This window comes from Nicotiana tomentosiformis, chromosome 7, assembly GCF_000390325.3.
Source record: "Nicotiana tomentosiformis chromosome 7, ASM39032v3, whole genome shotgun sequence".
NCBI classification, from domain to species: domain Eukaryota; kingdom Viridiplantae; phylum Streptophyta; class Magnoliopsida; order Solanales; family Solanaceae; genus Nicotiana; species Nicotiana tomentosiformis.
In genome coordinates, this window is record NC_090818.1 from 126039964 (window position 1) to 126059683 (window position 19720).

General features: G+C 39.0%; 4 protein-coding genes and 1 long non-coding RNA gene across 5 annotated transcripts; 4 read left to right on the plus strand and 1 right to left on the minus strand.

The window, feature by feature from the left end:
• Positions 1-242: 242 nt before the first annotated feature.
• Positions 243-1199, minus strand: LOC138896335 (uncharacterized). Its single transcript, XM_070181135.1, has one exon. The coding sequence runs from the start codon at positions 1197-1199 to the stop codon at positions 243-245; it is 957 nt and encodes a 318-aa protein (XP_070037236.1).
• A 10579-nt stretch (positions 1200-11778) lies between these two features.
• LOC117277455 (secreted RxLR effector protein 161-like) lies at positions 11779-12387 on the plus strand. Its single transcript, XM_033656883.1, has one exon. The coding sequence runs from the start codon at positions 11779-11781 to the stop codon at positions 12385-12387; it is 609 nt and encodes a 202-aa protein (XP_033512774.1).
• A 1712-nt stretch (positions 12388-14099) lies between these two features.
• LOC138895041 (uncharacterized) lies at positions 14100-15136 on the plus strand. Its single transcript, XR_011409253.1, has 2 exons — positions 14100-14147; positions 14753-15136. It is a non-coding gene; the product is annotated as an uncharacterized lncRNA (long non-coding RNA).
• A 93-nt stretch (positions 15137-15229) lies between these two features.
• On the plus strand, positions 15230-15559 carry LOC138896336 (uncharacterized). The gene has a single exon (XM_070181136.1). The coding sequence runs from the start codon at positions 15230-15232 to the stop codon at positions 15557-15559; it is 330 nt and encodes a 109-aa protein (XP_070037237.1).
• Positions 15560-18736, plus strand: LOC138896337 (uncharacterized). The gene is made up of 6 exons (XM_070181137.1): positions 15560-15853; positions 15929-16114; positions 17115-17221; positions 17651-17749; positions 18167-18635; positions 18716-18736. Exons 1-6 carry the CDS (start codon positions 15560-15562, stop codon positions 18734-18736), a joined length of 1176 nt encoding a protein of 391 aa, XP_070037238.1.
• Positions 18737-19720: the final 984 nt, after the last annotated feature.

Genomic DNA, 19720 nt, shown 5'->3' on the forward strand with positions numbered 1-19720 from the left:
TATGTCCCCAAATGAATAACGCTAGCCGTGAAAGAAATTATATAAAAAGTTGATTATACTATGATATTAAGAGTCAAAATAGTTAAAATGCAAACTCACAAAAATACATAAATCACCTACACGCGCAACACGAAGACTATTTCACATGCACCATGCTCTTCCATATAGATATCATCCGATGGATATTTGGTCAAGACTATATAAGAATACAATCTTCAAACAATAAAAGACAAACAAATTGATCAATTGCATTTGGGAGGAAGTGTTAACCAGTAAAATTGAGACTTTTTCTTGCTAACATGTGGGCATGGGAGGGATACTGATAGGCTCTGTGTTTCCAAATTGAATACATAAAGACGACGGTCTTCGTGCTTAGTGAAGTAGATGGATTCTCTCTTGAGATTAGTACCTTTTGTGGAGCAAATTGTTCCCCTATAATCCTCTAGAAAAATTGCAGTTTCGCCAATGCTTTTTACCTTTACCCACGCTTTTTCTGTAAAATCAAATCGAAACACCAGAAAGCCGTATATCTCCTGCATTTGCCATCCATGATACAACATGTGAACATATAACAACGTGTCATTATCGTATTGAATGAGGTTACACGCATAGTATGGCATGTCTAAGAATTCTCCAAAATCATCCGGGGGTTGGTTAACCATTGGTGTAGCTGTTACTATTCCTGAGTCATGATCTAGATCGAAAAGTACTAGAATTTCTCTTTGAAAAGATAATCCATAAAGCTTTCCTCTGAAAATAGTCCAGAACCACATTATGCTATTTTTGCTAATTGGTTGTAAATCATATTTGTGAAATTCTTGATTATACGTCCCTGGCTTACAAAAATAAAGTGAAGACGGGGGGTCAAAGAAGAGAATGCAACATTCAGGCTCATGGGGTGGAGCGGACAAGAGGCATTGTAGTTCGTTGTATCTAGTATCTGGGAGTGGTGGGAGTTGAATTTTGTCATTTGAAATAGGATTCCAAATGTAGCAATCTCCAGAATTAGAGTCAAGTAATACCAGCCACCCATGAGCACATTCACATATCTTTTTGTTTCGAAGCTCTGGTATAGTTCGCATGTAATACCGATCTTCTGAGATGCTGAAAAATGTTTGCTTTTGCTTGTCAGCTCCATGAAAAATAACAAGCCAAGGGTGTTGTTGTGGAGAGGAAGGAGGTTCACCATATTTTTTCATGACTTTTTTTCTTTCTGCAAAAGAAAAAGAGAATAATATTATTAATGTATTGCTAATAACCTATTAATTACAAAGAATTAGGTAGAGTTAATTAAGTGTTTTAAGCTAGTCGATTAATATCATTCGATTCAAGAAAGAGTATATTTTTGTTGAACAAAATTTTTGAAAGAATTAAGAGGACCCAAATTACTTAACAATTTGAAGATTAATGAACTGTGTTCAATTCGTAAGTTTTTAATTTTGTATATCCATATTGGCATTAAATCAAGGTTTTATTTTTATTTCATCCAAAATATGGACAAAAATTTCGATCTACTAGTTGCTAACTTAGATCACGTACACAGCACAACAAGTTATATATCGAGATATTAATTGCAAATCTTGAAACTTATATATAATGACCTAAAATTAAGAAAACTAATATACATTTGGAAATTAACGCAAAATACCAGTACTGAAATAATAACTGAAAGAACAAGAAAACCAACGAGAGGAGCAGACACAAATTAAAAAAACTTACCTTCTCGATTAACCTCGTATGCTTTTGGTGAAAACTTGTAAGAATAATGAACAAATCAGCTTAAATAGAATGAGTGGTTTCCTAGTTCAAATACAATAAGGAAAGGAGTCAGCTTTAAATAAGGAAAGGAATTCTTTTCCAAGTTCAAATAGAATAAGTAATGAAGTTCAAAAACAGTAGAGGTTTGGAGATACAACGTGATAGATGAAAACTTGGAGAGGGAACAAATAACTAGTTTGGATAATAGAACACTATTTGTGAAAAAAGAAGCTTCATTCTTGAAACCTTGTATTGCGCCAGGGTTAGGAAATAAAATGTTTTTTTCAATGTTTCATGACAACAACAAGGTCGTTTTTTATTGTTTGGCCCCTCGCAAATATTACTCTTTCAATGCAGCTTTCTCAAGTCCAAATTGTTACAAACTGGACCAACCAACACCCTGCATCTGGATTGATCCCTCATATGATTGAAGTAAAGAATGATTTTCCCTTTGTTTTGGTATTTTTCATTAGTTAACAATGTGGTATTGGAACTACAAGATAAAGAGACGAACTACTTGCTTTGCGTTTTCACTTCATTTATTTTGCGCAACTTTCGCATTATTTGGTATTATATATTTTGATAAGTAACCCCGAGTACTGAACACAGGGTAAAAAATCAAAACAAAAAAATACTTATATGATAGTAGAAACTTGGCCAAATTTATGGACGTATATCACTTGAATATAATCAAAACCATGGACGGATTTATAGGTGTAATTACGGGGCACATGAACCCATAGTCTCTTCGTAAAATTAGATATTTTATATATATATTTTTTTTAAATTAGTGTAATATTAACTGTTGACATTCATGTTTTAAAAAGATTGAATTGTTCACTTGGTTTAAGGTTGAGTTATTTACTAAGAGGTATAATGAGCAATTCCTACTAATTACATTTTTTCCCCATTTTTTTTTAAAAATAATGCACCCATGCATGTACTAGAAATTCTAAATCCGCCTCTCATCGAGATAATGACCATGTCATGGTTAATTCGGTCACGAGAACATATATAGCAATTGAAGTCATTTAACCGACCGAAAAACATATATTCATTCCCAGTTTAAATTCACTTAATAGGAGATATTTATAAAGGAAATTTTGGACGGTGGTTGCCCATCTCTTATTTGCCAACCAATAAGATTTCTGAAATTAATCACTCGAGTTGGTTTGATTATTTTTTTCTATTGAAAAGGAGGTAGATGTTTGCACGTATATTGCTGCAGTGGCGGAGTCAGAATTTTCATTAAGGGGAGTCAAAACATGAAAATAAACTTACCAAGAAGTGAAAGGGGTGTCATTATGTAGTATATGTACATATTTTAAAAAAGATTACCGAGCTAAACACTGTAACAACCGACACCCATAGGGTGCATGTGGCTCTGCCACTGTATTGCTTCATATGTGGGTTTCGATCCTCCAAGACCTCTAACAGGGGCGGGTCCACGTTGGTTCAAGCGGGTTCAGACTTTAATTGGTCCTCCCATGTTCTTCATTTTCTGATTTTTTTTTTTTGGCTATTTCAAGGACGGAATATTGAGGTGAATATTTTAAAGACAGAATACATCGACAAACTCTTAAAGTTGTCTTTCACTTTTCCCTTAGATATTCCATCTAAGTCCGTTCCATTTGAACACTCTAATTACAGCTTAAATGTGTCATTTGAACACAAAATTCATAGACACCCAATTAATTCACACACCAAAGTGACGAATACGATGAGGACACGTGGATTTAACTTAATACCTCTCGTCGTCATCTTCCCAACGACCCCTCACCGGAAAAATTAATTTTCGGCCATTTCTTTTCCAAAACGCAGTAGCAAATGAACAGAACAGAAGGAATCCATTACCAATAAAATCATTAGCAAATAAACTAGAGCAGCAAACGAAGGGTAACACCAATGAACAACCAATTTAGATCCAACGTAAATGAACAAAAAATGGGGCTTAATCATAACAACCAATGAACAGAAGCATGAAGGTTGCCGGAAACACCAAAATTCGACTAAACCACAAAGTCGTCGGAAAACAAAATTTCGACCAGATTAAATAATGGTGGAGTTTCACCATATGTTTTTAGATCTATAATCTGTAAACAAAAATGAAAAGACAAAACGAGGAGAAGACGACATCGACGCATAAGGGTCGCCAAAACTTGTTATTTTCGATCATATCTGCTCGAATCTAGCCGCATCTGGTTAAGATTAAGATTCAAGTCACAAAATTTAATTGTTGAGGAAAAAGCAAAACTTCGTCGGGAAATATGAAGTTTCGCCGGACGAGTGTAAATGAGAGGGCTCTTGCCACTGTTCTTGTTCGTGCCATCCTATAGTTGCTCACATGGTGGAAGATAAATAGGAAAGATGAGGTAGGCAGCTAGCGGCGATGCTACTTTTCCGGCAAGAATTGCAGCGTCAATCAGATCTTAAAAATGAGAAGGAAAATGAAAAATTTATGATGGTGGCTAGATTTAAAGGTGGTAGTGGGGTTGTGCGCAGATCTAAAGGAGGATACAATAGTAATGGTATGAACAAATCTAAAAATAATTTGGGTTAAGATGGGGTTTTTTTTTTTTTTTGGATGATTTCAGGCGCTTAAAAAATGTGATAAACACTTACTTTGACATGTCAGTATATTGTGTTTAAATGACATATTTAAGTTATTGGAGTGTTCAAATGGAACAACTTAAGATTGATATTTATTTGTAAGATTTTTTTAAGTTTAATAAATTATTAAATTTGTAAAGGTAGATTGATTTGTTGTTAAAATTTATGTAAATCTAATTTTTCTAAAAAATTGTGCAGCTTCGAAACAAAATAAATAGTAGCGGGCAAAAAAAATTAAAATTTTGTTAGAACAAAAATAAAGAGTACAAGATAAACCTTGTTTGTTTGTTAACTCAGAGACGCTTCTATTACTGAGACTACTGTGATGACTCGCCATGTCATCATGCCACATAAGCGCCATTTGGCATATATTAATGCCATGTGGAAGCTTACATAGGAGAAATGCTTGCATTTGTGAGAAGATTCTAGAGAAGTATGGACATTTCCTTTGGAAGATCCTAGATGTTTATGAATTTGCTAGGAAAGTCCTTGGAATCTTCTAGGCTTGTAGAGAATTCTAGAGAAAGCCCTTATCTTATAAATATTAAGGACTTGTGTAACAATTAATAGTTGCACACTAGCCCCTAGGAGACTAGTATATAAAGGAGGCCATTCATTTGTAATACATCAAGCAAACAATTCAAGTTCTCTCTAATATAAAGCTTCCATTAATAATTCTCTTGTGTTCTTTCTACCATTCTCTTAGCGATCTTGAGTGTAGTAAGGCTAACTTGGCATAACAAGAACGCGAGCAAATTGTCAAGTGTCGCACGTGTACTTAGTTAATTACTAAGGACGTGACAACGTGGTATCAGAGCAAAGGTTGAGACTAAGGGAATGGCGAACGACAAAAAAATTAACGCTGCCAACACTCAAGCCAACGTCATCCAGGATGCTACTGGCAAGAGCGGCCGTAACAAAAAGAGAAATGCCACCAACAAGGGCCAGGAGGTGCCACCTGAGGTTGTGTCAAACGAAGGGCTTACATCCCAAGAACCATCTGCCACTGAGGCGAGCGAGGATGAAGTGGAGGTCCTGCCTGAGGACGTCTCGCTCGGTAAAGAGTGGGTGATGAAGATGAACGCGGGGATGGACGTCGTGGAGATCTTTGGCCAACGCTTGTGGAAGGTGGAAGGCACCCTTAGTGTTCTTGAGGGGCACACTCTTGAAGAGATTGAGAGCATCCGAAATGACTTGGAGGGACGTACACAGACCGAGATGGAACTAAGGCAAACTATCACTGCCTTAGAGTGCAGACTCATGGAGGCTTTGAGTACTATCGATGCTATGAAGGCAAAGATAGAGTCACTCGAGGAGCATGTTAGTGCTGGCGTGACCGAGGCAGCTAGCAATGTTGTGGTGACGAGGGAGGCCAAGATCGAGGCTCCCAAACCCCCAGTGTTCAAAGGTGTTCGTGATGCGCAAGAAGTGGAAAACTTCCTTTGACACTTGGAGAACTACTTCAAGCGCGGCAAAGTGAAGGACGACGAGGCCATGATCAACACTGCGGTGTTGTACCTCTCAGAGACTGTCATGCTATGGTGGAGAAGGAAGATGGCCGACGTGGATAAAGGTATATGTACTATTAGCACGTGGGATCAGTTCAAAGCCGAGTTCAATCGACAGTTCTTTCCAAACAATGTCTTGTATGAGGCAAGGCACAAACTTAGGGAGTTGAAGCAAACAAGGAGCATATGTGTCTATGTCAAGGAATTCACTACCCTTATGCTTCAAATCCCCAACCTGACCAATGATGACTTGTTATTCCACATCATGGACGGGTTGCAAAATTGGGCTAAGCAGGAGTTACAACGCCGGCAAGTCACAAATATAGACCAAGCCATAGTGGAGGCCGAATCATTGATGGATTTCAGGCATGACAAACACAACAAAGGGAAATTCAAAGAATCAAAGTTTAACAATGTCAAAGGTGGGGGAGACCGTGGCAAAGGCAAGGAGATACAACAACAACACTACAAGACTTAAGATTCCAAAAAGCTGAGTGGCCGTCAGGGGTACGCTGAGAAGAAAGCGCAGGCCGAGAAGAAGGGATGTTACATATGCGGAGGGCCTCACAGCTTCAGGAATTGTCCCGACCTAAAGAGCCTTAGCGCTATGGTCCGTGAACGGAAGGAGCAGCCGCAAGGAGAGAGTTCGGGAACCGTACAGTTAGGTATGATCGGATTATGCAGTGCTGTCACAAAGCAATCTATCCAACCTACCGAGAATGGAAACTAGTACGTGGATATCACCATCAACAACAAGCCTGCTCGTGCAATGGTGGATACTGGAGCAACTCATAATTTTGTGACTGAGGCTACCGCAAAAAAACTAGAATTGAAGCTTGCTCCAACCAACTCCCGCGTCAAGACTGTGAATGCCGAGGTACAAAATGCTCGTGGGGTAGCTAATGGAGTTGGTGTCAAATTGGAAACTTGGAAAGGTATGACAAACTTTACCGTAACCGCTATGGATATCTTTGACATCATATTGGGACAAGAGTTCTTTAGACATTGTCATATTTTGATCGATCCCTACCCCCAACATCTCTTGGTTATGGAGCGAGAAGGAGCTTGCATGGTACCTACAGTGTCTATGCCACACGGACAGAGCCAAGCACAACTCTCAGCTATGCAGGTTATAAAGGGGATCAAGAAGGGGGAGCCGACGTTCGTGGCAACCATCGCAAGTCTGGAGGAAGACAAGAGTTTTCAAGAGACACTACCACCTTGCATAGAGAAGTTGCTTGAGGAAAAACAAAGATGTCATGCCCGAGGAGTTGCCTAAGCACTTGCCGCCTAGGCGAGAGGTGGATCACAAGATTGAGTTGGAGCTAGGGGCTAAGCCACCCGCATTTGCCCCATATCGTATGGCACCGCCCGAGCTAGAGGAGCTTAGGAAACAATTGAAAGAGTTGCTAGATGCTGGTCACATTCGCCCATCAAAGGCACCTTTCGGCGCACCAGTATTGTTCCAGAAGAAGAAGGATGGATCACTACGCTTGTGCATAGACTACCGATCACTTAATAAGGTCACGGTGAAGAATAAGTACCCAATCCCGCTCATTGCTGACTTATTCGATAGACTTGGGCAAGCCAAGTATTTTACCAAGGTGGATCTTCACAAGGGCTACTACCAGGTTCGCATTGCAGAGGGGGATGAGCCAAAGACAACATGTGTGACGAGATATGGAGCCTTTGAGTGGTTGGTGATGCCTTTCGGCTTAACCAATGCACCTGCCACATTTTGCACCCTTATGAATAAAATTTTCCATCCCTACCTTGATCAGTTCATGGTAGTCTACCTAGACGACATAGTCATCTATAGCAACACCTTGGAAGAGCACATGAAGCACTTAAGGAAGGTTTTCTAAGTCTTGCTGGAGAACGGGCTATACATCAAGAGGGAGAAATGCGAGTTTTCACAATCAAAGGTGCACTTCTTAGGCCATGTTATTAGCAATGGCGAGCTACACATGGACGAGGCTAAGGTACGTGCTATCCAGGAGTGGGAGGCACCTATAAAGGTAACTGAGTTGAGATCCTTCCTTGGCCTTGTTAACTACTATCGTCGGTTCATCTGTGGCTACTCAGCAAAGGCCGCACCATTGACTGAGTTGCTAAAGAAGAACAAGCCATGGGTTTGGACGGAGCATTGTCAAAGAGCGTTTGAAGACCTCAAGGCAGCTGTAACAGAGGAGCCAGTCTTGGCATTACCTGACTTTGCCAAGACATTTGAGGTGCATACAGATGCCTCAGATTTTGCCATTGAGGGTGTCTTGATGCAGGATAAGCATCCCATAGCATTTGAGAGTCGCAAGTTAAATGAGACGGAGCGGCGTTACACAGTGCAAGAGAAGGAGATGACTGCTATTGTGCATTGCCTTCGTACATGGCGACATTATTTGCTTGGGTCGAGGTTCGTGGTCAAGACCGACAATGTAGCTACTAGCTACTTTCAGACGCAGAAGAAGCTCACCCCAAAACAGGCTCGGTGGTAGGATTTCTTGGCCGAATTTGATTATGTACTAGAGTATAAGCCGGGCAAAGGTAACGTTGTAGCCGATGCCTTGAGCCGGAAAGCCGAGCTTGCTGCAATCACTTCAACAAGATGGGACATTCGTGAGGCTATAAAAGAAGGCATGCAACACGATCCAGCAACCAAACAACTTATCGAGTTTGCCAACCAGGGCAATACGAGACGTTTTTGGGTCGAAGACAGCCTACTACTTACCACAGGTCGGCGGGTCTACGTGCCTAAGTTTGGAGACATTAGACGGTGGATTATAAGGGAGAGTCATGACACAATGTGGGCTGGTCATCCGGGCCAACGTCGCACTAGGGCCTTAGTTGAGTCAGTCTACTATTGGCCACGCATGCGAGATGACATAGAGTGTTATGTGCAGACTTGTCTTGTCTGTCAACAGGACAAGGTTGAGCAACAAAAACCCGGAGGACTTTTGGAGCCACTACCAGTTGCAGAGCGTCCATGGGAGAGCGTGACTATGGACTTTATCACTTGCCTACCGAAGTCTGATGGTTATGGTACTATTATGGTGGTCGTGGATAGATTTTCCAAATATGCCACCTTCATGCCCGCCACACCAGGTTGCACCGCCAAGGAAGCCGCCAAGCTATTCTTTAAGAATGTGGTGAAGTATTGGGGCTTACCAAGGCATATTATTCCGTTTTACTGGGAACTTTTGGAGAGAATTATTCGATATACTTGGCACGGAACTGCACTTTTCCACTAGTTTCCACCCACAGACAGATGGACAAACGGAACGGGTCAATGCCTTACTAGAATGCTACTTGAGGCATTATGTAAGCGCGCATCAAAAAGATTGGTCAAGGCTCCTAGACATCGCCCAATTCTCTTATAACTTGCAGCGGAGTGAGTCCACGGGACGGACACCATTTGAGCTAGCCACAGGCCAACAACCACAAACTCCACATTCATTACCAACCGCGTTCGAGGGAAAGAGTTTGGGGGCTTATCATATGGCTAAAGGATGGGAGGAGCAGCTTGACACTGCTAAGTCCTACTTGGAAAAGGCAGCTAAGAAGATGAAGAAGTTTGCAGATCGTAAGCGGCGTCCCACAGACTATAGAGTTGGGGACATGGTCATGGTGAAGTTTAATCCAAGACAGTTTAAGGCACTACGAGGCATGTATCAGAATCTGATTCGCAAGTATGAGGGGCCATTTAAGATAGTCGCCAAGGTAGGCAAGATCTCATACAAGCTTGACATGCCATCATATCTTAAGATCTACCCTGTCTTCCATGCCAGCATATTTAAGCCCTATCATGAAGACAATGATGATCCAAGTAGGGGCCAATCAAGTCGAGCGCCTATTACTATCACCGTCTCGCATGACCGGGAGATTGAGGCTATTATTGATTACCAGGCCAGGCGAAAACAAGGGCAAAAAGCCACCGCAATGTTCCTCGTCCATTGGAAGGGGCAATCACCGGAGGAGGCCACATGGGAACGTTATGAAGATTTATGGCAATTCAAAGATAAGATCCGAGAGTTTATGCAGCAACATTGCGCCGCGGTCGTCGCAACATTAGGTGGGGGAGAGTGTGATGACCCGCCATGTCATCATGCCACATAAGCACCATTTGGCATATATTAATGCCATGTGGAAGCTTACATAGGAGGAATGCTTGCATTTGTGAGAAGATTCTAGAGAAGTATGGACATTTCCTTTGGAAGATTCTAGATGTTTATGGATTTGCTAGGAAAGTCCTTGGAATCTTCTAGGCTTGTAGAGAATTCTAGAGAAAGCCCTTATCTTGTAAATATTAAGGACTTGTGTAACAATTAATATTTGCACACTAGCCCCTAGGAGACTAGTATATAAAGGAGGCCATTCATTTGTAATTCATCAAGCAAACAATTCAAGTTCTCTCTAATATAAAGCTTCCATTAACAATTCTTTTGTGTTCTTTCTACCATTCTCTTAGCGATCTTGAGTGTAGTAAGTCTAACTTGGCATAACAAGAACGTGAGCAAATTGTCAAGTGCCGCACGTGTACTTAGTTAATTACTAAGGACGTGACACTACAATATATATCTAAGTCAATTTATTTAACTTTATTCCCCTTTCTTTATTTTGTGTACCTCATCTTAATTTCCTATGTTTCTATGTCTACTCTCTTTTATATCCTCTCTTTATACAACTCATTTTTATTATTTATCAAATTATATATTTTCTTCCTTATTCTTTTTCTTTTTCTAGATTTTCAAAATTATTTGACTGTGACTTTAATCAATTTTTATTTTTAATCCATCTACTATTATTTTTTCCTTTAATTCAATATATTTTAGAATGATGGTATGATATAAGTAGATTGAATGGGGTGTATTTGGTAAAAAAAAATTAATTTTATATTTTTAAGTCACATTATTCAAAAGAATTTGAATCGAGAGAATTAAACCGAATTGGACAAAACTTATTCGATTTGATGATAATGTATTTATTTATGTATCAAAAAGTTGTAAATCGAACTGAATTAACTACAAAGCACCGAACCGAACCAAATTAAGTCAAATGAATTGAACCGACTAAATTTTCAATCTTGTAGGTTGCATTAATCAAATCCTAGATCTGCCTCTGGCCTAATGGCTCAAACTGCTCGTCTCATTTCCTAGTTGTCTCGTTACTATTCATAGTATCTGCAACAAGAATATAATACTATATAAATAATGGTTATCCGGGTAAGGCGTGAATGTTATCAAGGTCTAACATTTACATTTTTGACATATTATAAATGTTAAAATAGCACGGGGTTGCCAGTTTTCGGACTGATAATTAAAAAATAGCCAGCGTTTGCAAAGTCATTTTAAAATAGCCATTATTTTGCTACAACACGAAAAGTTCCAGCATAATATACTGGAGATCGGAGCACCTGTCTATGAACTTCCAAGATATTATGTTAGAACTTCAGCACACTGAAAGTTCCAACATAATATACTAGAGATTGGAGCACCTGTGTATGAACTTCCTGCTGGAATTCCAACAATATATTCCAATAGTCTACTACTAGTCCCGACTCGAAGATACAAGTTGAGTTTTATCCGATAAACCAGTGCCTCTTCAATCTTCTCCAATCTTTGAAAAATCTTTTTATTTTTCTCAATCCAAACAGCATATACCACAACAAAAAAATTAGGTTTCAACAATAAGATTACCTAGAAGGAAGAATTCTCAAGTCGTCATTAGCCGAGGTGGGCCAAGAAGCAGAAAAGTGAGTTCGATATGACAGATGTAGGGCTTATGTCATGCTACTTGGGCCTAAAAGTGAAGCATATAGAGGATGAAATTTTTATCTCTCAAGAAAACTATACAAAAAGAGATATTAAAGAAGCTTAACATGATCGATTGCAACCTCATGAACACAACGATGGAGAGTAGGACAAAATTGTCCAAGTTTGATGAAGGAGAAAAAGTGAATCTTACATTTTTCAAAGGTCTCGTGGGAAGTTTGAGGTACTTGACTTGTACCGGGCCAGATATACTCTTTGCGGTTGGAGTAGTAAATCACTTCATAGAAGCTCCTACCTCCACTCATTTAAAAGTCGCTAGAAGAATTCTTCGTTACATAAAAGATACATTTGATTTTGGGCTATTTTATTCTTCTTCTAACGTTTTCAACCTTATGGGATATTGTGATAGTGATTATGCAGGAGATATTGATGATAGAAAAAACACAATCGATTTTGTATTTTTCTTGGGTGATTCTGTTATTTCTTGGAGTTCAAATAAACAGTCCATAGTTACTCTCTCGACTCATGATGTTGAATATGTTGCAGCAACATCATGTACGTGTCATGCTATTTGGTCGACAATATTGTTGAAGGAACTCAATTTACCACAAATTGAAGCTACAGAGATTTGTATTGACAAAAAATCTGCACAGGCACTCGCGAAAAATCCTGTGTATCATGATCGAAACAAGCATATAGACACAAGGTACCATTTCATCAGAGAATGCATTATCAAGAAGGAATAGTTGAGCTCAAATATATGAAGTCTCATGATCAAGTTGTAGATATCTTCACAAAGCCTCTGAAGTTTGAAGATTTTCAGAGATTGAGATCAAGATTTGGAATTAAGAAGAATAATCAAAATTAGTGGGGAAATTTGTGGGACCTATTTAAGTAAAAAAATAAAGAAAACAAGTTGAATGGAAGGCTTACAAGTTGTGCAAGTTGCAAATTTGATAAATAAATAAGGAGACAAAAAAATAAAAAGAATTACATGGGATGAGGCCCACCATATTAAGGCATTATGGGAAGTTAGGGATCGGGAGAAACAACTTCAAACTTAAAGAAACAAAAGGGAGTAGTTACTGAAACAAAATTGGACGGCAATAAATTGACAAACAAAAGTGAGGAAAATATAAGCTTTTGGAAGTAAGATTTACATTTAAAAGGAAGGAGAATTGAACCTATATAGCAGCTTTCAGTGAAAGTATCCTTCGACGTAAAGAGGTCAATTTTCCCTTTCTTTGATTCTTTTTTTATTTTCTGGTGAATTTCTTTAATCTCAATTTTTGTGTTTATGGTATTTCATTGGGCATTAGAAATCTAAATTCCAAAAAAAACAAATTATGGACAATAATGCTATTAAGTTTCAACTTATATACAGGGTAAAGAAGATTGAATAGTATAATGAAAAAAAGATATGATTGCTTGTTATTTAGATGATTTTGGACTAGTTCAAAAATTAACCGTAGCATGGGTAGACACTAGACACAATCTTGAAAGATTGAGAATTAAAGATATGACCTTGAGGGTTGGGCATTCTAAATTAACTAGGAATTAGCCTAAACAAGAAAATTAACATGAGATCGATATTATGTAATTATAGATTGATTGGAGGAAGTTGTATGAATTGCTCGAGGTGAAGCATTTAATATTTCGGCACAAGTACTGTGAGTAGTAATCTTACCGCAATTTGTGTTTTTATAACTTGCATGATTTACACTTGATTTTTAAAATGAATATGTTACCGATTATTTTGCGTTGCATGCTGGACAAGTTTTTTACTAGATATGATACCGAAATAGTTATTTGAGATGATTACCATTGTTTAAAATATTTTTGTTGTCACTAGATCTCTTTTACCGTTACTTGAATTTACTGTACTCGAAATGAAATTATATGATTTGATAATAACCGAAATACCCTATATTATTTTAAAATATTTTCTACGAGCATATACGGATTACAGAGAGAAGTATAAATGGGAGTAGACATTGAAGGATCCTGTAGCTAACGGACGGATTCGTTAGACCTGGTGCACCTTGTAATTACCGATTACCGTTACAACCCTCACTAGTGGGAAGGTAGAACTAGCATACCGTTACTAATTTCCCTCGAGTAGGGTCTACCGTTATATTTGACTTCTTGCGAAGAAGTCCACATTTATACCGATTATATGATTCGTTCATTGAAACCTCCCAAACATGAATATTGATATTACATAATATTTACCAAGCTTATTACCGAATTGTCAGTTGATTTATATTATATGAAAAATATGATGAGACTGATTATTGTTTATTATTTTTGAAAGGGCATTTTTATGATTTTTTTTGTTTAATATACTAGCATGATTTCTGACTTGTCCCCAATAAAAACGGTTGTTGTTAAGTGTTATTGCTCACTGAGCTAGCGACTCATTCCCCGCTAATTTATTTTTTACAGAGATAGCAGTTGACGCGGGCGGGGATTTCGTTAATTAGAGCACACAGGTTGATAGTTCTTGGTAAGCCTCGCACTTGTTCGCGTGGGCGGAGATTTTAATTATTGTTATGATTTTTTCTTTGAACTCTTAAAGTCATTCCATAGTCATTCTTTTAGTGTCGTGAGTATTTATTTGTTGATACGGACTACTTACTAGTATTATACTTTTTCCGTATTTTTAGAGTTGGTTTTGGTTTTATTATGTTGAGGAGGTGGGTAATATTGGTGGAAACCCATTTGTGGTTAGTTGATGAAGATTGTGACTGATTAAGGTGAATATTGGTTGGTTGTTACTTGTTTATGAGACAGGAAACTTTTTGGATAGCCCCAAAATAGGGAAAACTCTGTCCGTTTTTTTGTAAAATACCGGTGAGGCTCACTTGGGGGCACTTGCTCCTAAGTGCCGGTCATGATCCTAAATTGGGACGTGACAAAGTTAGTATCAGAGCTTAGCCTTTAAGTCCTGAGTCATGGAGCAATGTTTAGTAGAGTCTTGCTTATGGGTATGTAGGCGCCCATACTTATGATCTTGAGGCTAATGAACATCTAGGAATGTTTTCCCTTCTTTCATTCTTTGATCGTGTGTTAAGATAACTTGAGATTGACTTTGGAGTATGTCTTTCGCAGATGGCTAGGACACGCACACCCTCATCTGCTGGACGTGGTACTACCCGGGGTGGCGGTCAAGTTGGGCTTCATCAAACTAGAAGACAGACTACTCCTCAACCTGAAGTTGGGAAAATGGGTCAACCCCAAGCTGCTATGCCAGATCAAGTGCAAGGGTAGGGAGTTCAGGACACTCCACCACCAGTGCCAACTGTTGTAGATACGGTTGCCTTACCTGCAGACGTAGTGGCAAGGTTATTGAATGTGTTAGAGGCATTGGTGCCTACTCAGGGTGGAAGTTCAGCTCATCAACCTACTTTACAGTCACAAGCACCTACACAGACTCAGACTTTCGGGAATAAGGAAGTATCCCTACAAGAGTTCCTAAAATTGAAATCACCAAAATTCACAGATTCTGATAATTCAGCAGATCCTCAAAGTTTCTTGGATGGGACACTCAAGGCATTACGTGCTCTAGGATGTTCTAGTGAGAGAACCATGGAGCTCGCAGCATACAAACTAGAGGATATGGCCAACACATGGTATGAAACTATATTGCTAAGAAGGCCAACAGGAGCAGCACCACTGACATGGGATGAGTTTAGTAAGTTGTTCATGGATCATTTTCTTCCAGACAACCTGATGCAAAAATATGCTAGAGACTTTGAGAGATTGGTTCAGACTCCAGATATAGATGTGTCAACATATAACACCAAGTTTTGTAAGCTGGCTAGATATGCTTTTTACTTAGTGCCTACCGAAGAAGCTCGAGTTCAGAAGTTTGTTGATGGATTGGTTGGTCGTCCATACACTACAGTATCCCCATAGATGAAGACCTTATCCTACTCTGTTGTAGTCGACCTTGCTAGAAAGATTGAAAACAAGGGACGTGATAAGCGTGTAACTAGTGATTTACGTAAGAAGGCCAAGACAGGATGGTCTTTCAGTGGCAGTTTCAGTGAAAATCGAAGAGCGGGAAATCAGGGACAACAACAACAGGGTTCTCAGACAGGGACACATTTGTCTTCACAGTCCACATACATACCACATTACAGACAAGGCACTAGGGGACCGTCAGCATCTGGACATCATAATTCTAGGCAGATATACGCCACTACTCCAGTCTGCCAGACCTGTGGTAGATCACATTTGGGCCAGTGTCGTGTTATAACTGGAGGGTGCTTTCGGTGTGGCTAGTTGGGACATCACTTGAGGGATTGCCCCCAACCTCCGAGGAATTTCAATCAGGCTTCTATTCAGTCAGATACACCTACTCAGACTACTCGTAATACTCCAGGTGCTACAGGTACAGAAAATAAAGGCCGAGGTGTTGGGGACCGTGCTACTATGACTCAAGGACAAGGGAATGCTGGTAGAGGTCAGGTGAGAGTTTTTGCATTTACTAGACAGGATACTCGGGTCTCGAATGATGTGGTTACATGTATTCTTTCTGTCTGTTTACATTTGCAATTTGAAGAGATTTGCATTTCTATATGGACTGAAGGCAAATAAATGGAGTTTCAATACGTATCTGTAATTCTAAGAAATTTGCAACAAAGTTATACTGTATAATCGCAATGGGATTTTGCTATTCTAAGAGATCACGGTACAATCTTTCTCAAGAATATCATACGGATTTTTCCCTACTTCGATCCACCGTTATATATTTTGTTGCAATCAATGTATGTTGGAGGGATTGTCAAGAGAATCGATTCAGGTATGTTAATGCTATCCCTTCTTTTTTTGGCATGATCTATACGACACAAACAAAACAAGCAAATGCACAATTTCTATACATGACTCTATTCATAGAAATACTAGAAATGCTTATGTTCTTGATTCCCCATGTGTCATATTATTCTATCATCTGTTCATGGGTCTCAGAAAATACGTAAGTTGATAAAGTTTATTTCATGATATTAATCAAAGGCATAATGGTCTTATGACAGTCCGAAAGATTTTATTGACGTATTTATCATATATTGCATTCATTACGCTTGCGTTGATTGATCCGGGATCTACTCACTCCTATGTGGCCTCGTACTTTGCTTTGAGGTTTAGTAGACAACCTGAGTTATAGAATGACCCTTTTCTAGTTGCTACTCCTGTTGGAGAGTCTCTATTAGCTGAATACGTGTATCGTGCTTGTCAGATTCGGGTTGAGGGTAGAGATACTCTAGTTGATCTTATTGCACTTGATATGATTGACTTTGACATGCTGATGGGAATGGATTATTTATCTTCTTGATATGCTATCGTCGATTGTCATGCAAAGATAGTTAAGTTTGAGATACCAAACGAACCCAGTTTTATTCTAAAAGGGGGTCAGGTTCCAGAGACTTGCAAAGTTGTATCTTTTATGAAAGCTTAGTGACTTCTGAAGAAAGGTTGCTTGGGTCTCTTAGCTATTGTAAATGACACAAGAAAGGAAATAATTAGTATAGAAAATGTACCAGTAGTAAGAGAATATTTTGATGTATTTCCTGAGGATTTACTAGGATTGCCTCTAGTACGAGAAATAGACTTTGGTATTGATTTTCTAACTGACACACAACCCATATCGATACCCCCATATCGAATGGCACCAGCAGAGTTGAGGGAGCTAAAGAAACAGTTACATGATTTGTTAGATAAGGATTTTATTAGACCTAGTGTATCACCACGGGGTGCACCAGTACTGTTCGTAAAGAAGAAAGACGGATCCCTGAGAATGTGCTTTGACTACAAGCAGTTGAATAAGATAACAATACTCAATAAATATCCTTTGCCTCGTATAGATGACATGTTTGATCAGTTACAAGGAGCTGCCCACTTTTCAAATATTGACCTCCGTTCGGGTTATCATCAACTTAGAATCAAAGATAAAGATATTTCTAAGGCTGCTTTCAGAACTCGATAGGAGCACTATGAGTTTCTTGTGATGCCTTTCGGACTGACTAATGCTCCAGCTGCATTCATAGATTTAATGAATAGGGTGTTCAAGCCATTTCTGGATAGATTTGTAATAGTATTTATCGATGATATCCTGATATATTCTCGTAGCCAAGAATAACACGAGAATCATCTCAGGACTGTGTTGCAGACATTGCGAGAACATCGGCTTTATGCTAAGTTCTAGAAGTGTGAATTTTGGCTAGACTCAGTATCATTTTTGGGGCATGTTGTATCCAAAGATGAAATTATGGTAGATCCTAAGAAGACCGAAGATGTGCAGAAATGGCCCAGACCTACTTCTCCTACAGAGATTCGCAACTTTTTAGGCTTAGCAGGCTATTACAGGCATTTTGTGCAGGATTTCTCTAGAATAACAGCGCCACTGACTAAGCTAACACAAAAAAATACAAAGTTTTAGTGGACGGAGGAATGCGAGCAGAGCTTTCAAAAACGCAAAACATATTTGACAATTGCACCAATATTAGCCATACCATCATGTTCTGGAGGATTTACAGTATTATGTGATGCCTCGATGGTGGGATTAGGATGTGTTCTCATGCAAAATGGTCGTGTTATAGCTTATGCTTCGAGACAATTGAAAAAGCACGAGCAAAACTATCCTACACATGATTTGGAGATAGATGCAGTGGTATTTGCTCTAAAAATTTGGAGGCATTATCTATACGGCGAAACTTGTGAGATTTATACTGACCATAAAAGTCTGAAGTATATCTTTCAGCAGAGAGATCTGAATCTTCGGCAGCATCGGTGGATGGAACTACTCAAAGACTATGATTGTTCTATTTTGTATCATACTGGAAAAGACAATATGGTGGCTGATGCATTGAGCAAAAAATCTATGGGGAGTTTGGCACATATAGCTCCTGCAAAGAGACTTTTGGCCAAAGATATTCAGAAACTGGAAGATACAACTATCAGATTTAGTGTCGAAAATTCAGAGGCATTGTTGGTTTGTGCTCAAGCTAAGTCTTCATTAGTTGAGCACATTAAGGCCACCCAATATGAGGATGGGCAATTATGCAAATACAGAGATGGGGCCTTAGATGGTAAAAGCAAGGATATGATTGTTGAAAGTGATGGTGTGCTTTGAATGGGTGACAGGCTATGTATAGCAGGCGCAGATGGATTGAGACATGCTATTCTTAAAGAAGCCCACAACTCTAAATACACTATACATCATGGATCCACAAAAATGTACCATGACCTGAAGAAATTTTGTTGGTGGGAAGGTATGAAGAAAGATGTTGCTAACTTTGTTTCTAGTTGTTTGACTTGTCAGCAGGTCAAGGCTGAGCATCAGTGACCCGCAGGACTGTTACAACAAATTGAGATTCCAGAGTGGAAATGGGAAAGAATTATTATGGATTTTGTCACCGGGCTACCACGAACCCTTAGAGGTTATGACTCTGTATGGGTGATTGTAGATCGACTGACGAAATCATCATACTTTTTGCTAGTGAAGACTACATATGGTGGAGTGAGGTATGCACAAATATTTATGAACGAAATTGTTCGACTTCACGGAGTTCCAATATCCATCATCTCTGATAGAGGATCACAATTTACCTCACACTTTTGGAAATTTTTTCAAGAAGTATTGGGTACACGAGTAGATCTTAGTACTGCATTTCATCCACAGACAGATGGGCAGTCTGAACGTACTATACAGATCTTGGAGGATATGTTGAGAGCTTGCATTCTTGAGTTTGGAGGTAGTTGGTACGCTTATCTACCTTTAGCTGAATTTGCTTACAACAATAGCTTCTAGCCCAGTATTCAAATGGCACGTACAAAGCATTGTATGGTAGAAGATGCCGTTCTCCTATCGCATGGTTTGAAGCTGGTGAGACTAAATTATTGGGACCCGACCTAGTACAAGAAGCTATGGACAAGGTCCAGTTAATCGGACAGAGATTGCTTACAGCTCAAAGTAGACAAAAGTATTATGCTAATAAGAGAAGAAGAGATTTAGTATTCACAATCGGGGACAAAGTGTTCCTACAAGTCTCCCCTATGAAAAATGTGATGCGGTTT

Bases quoted from the DNA above. Each gene is read 5' to 3' on its own strand.
- LOC138896335 (XM_070181135.1), bottom strand. From the start codon at position 1,199: ATGAAAAAATATGGTGAACCTCCTTCCTCTCCACAACAACACCCTTGG.
- LOC117277455 (XM_033656883.1), top strand. From the start codon at position 11,779: ATGGAGAGTAGGACAAAATTGTCCAAGTTTGATGAAGGAGAAAAAGTG.
- LOC138896336 (XM_070181136.1), top strand. From the start codon at position 15,230: ATGGAGCTCGCAGCATACAAACTAGAGGATATGGCCAACACATGGTAT.
- LOC138896337 (XM_070181137.1), top strand. From the start codon at position 15,560: ATGAAGACCTTATCCTACTCTGTTGTAGTCGACCTTGCTAGAAAGATT. The intron at 15,854-15,928 runs GTCTGCCAGACC...CGGTGTGGCTAG, and splicing joins AGATATACGCCACTACTCCA to TTGGGACATCACTTGAGGGA. The intron at 18,636-18,715 runs GTTTGTGCTCAA...ATGCAAATACAG, and splicing joins AAAATTCAGAGGCATTGTTG to AGATGGGGCCTTAGATGGTA.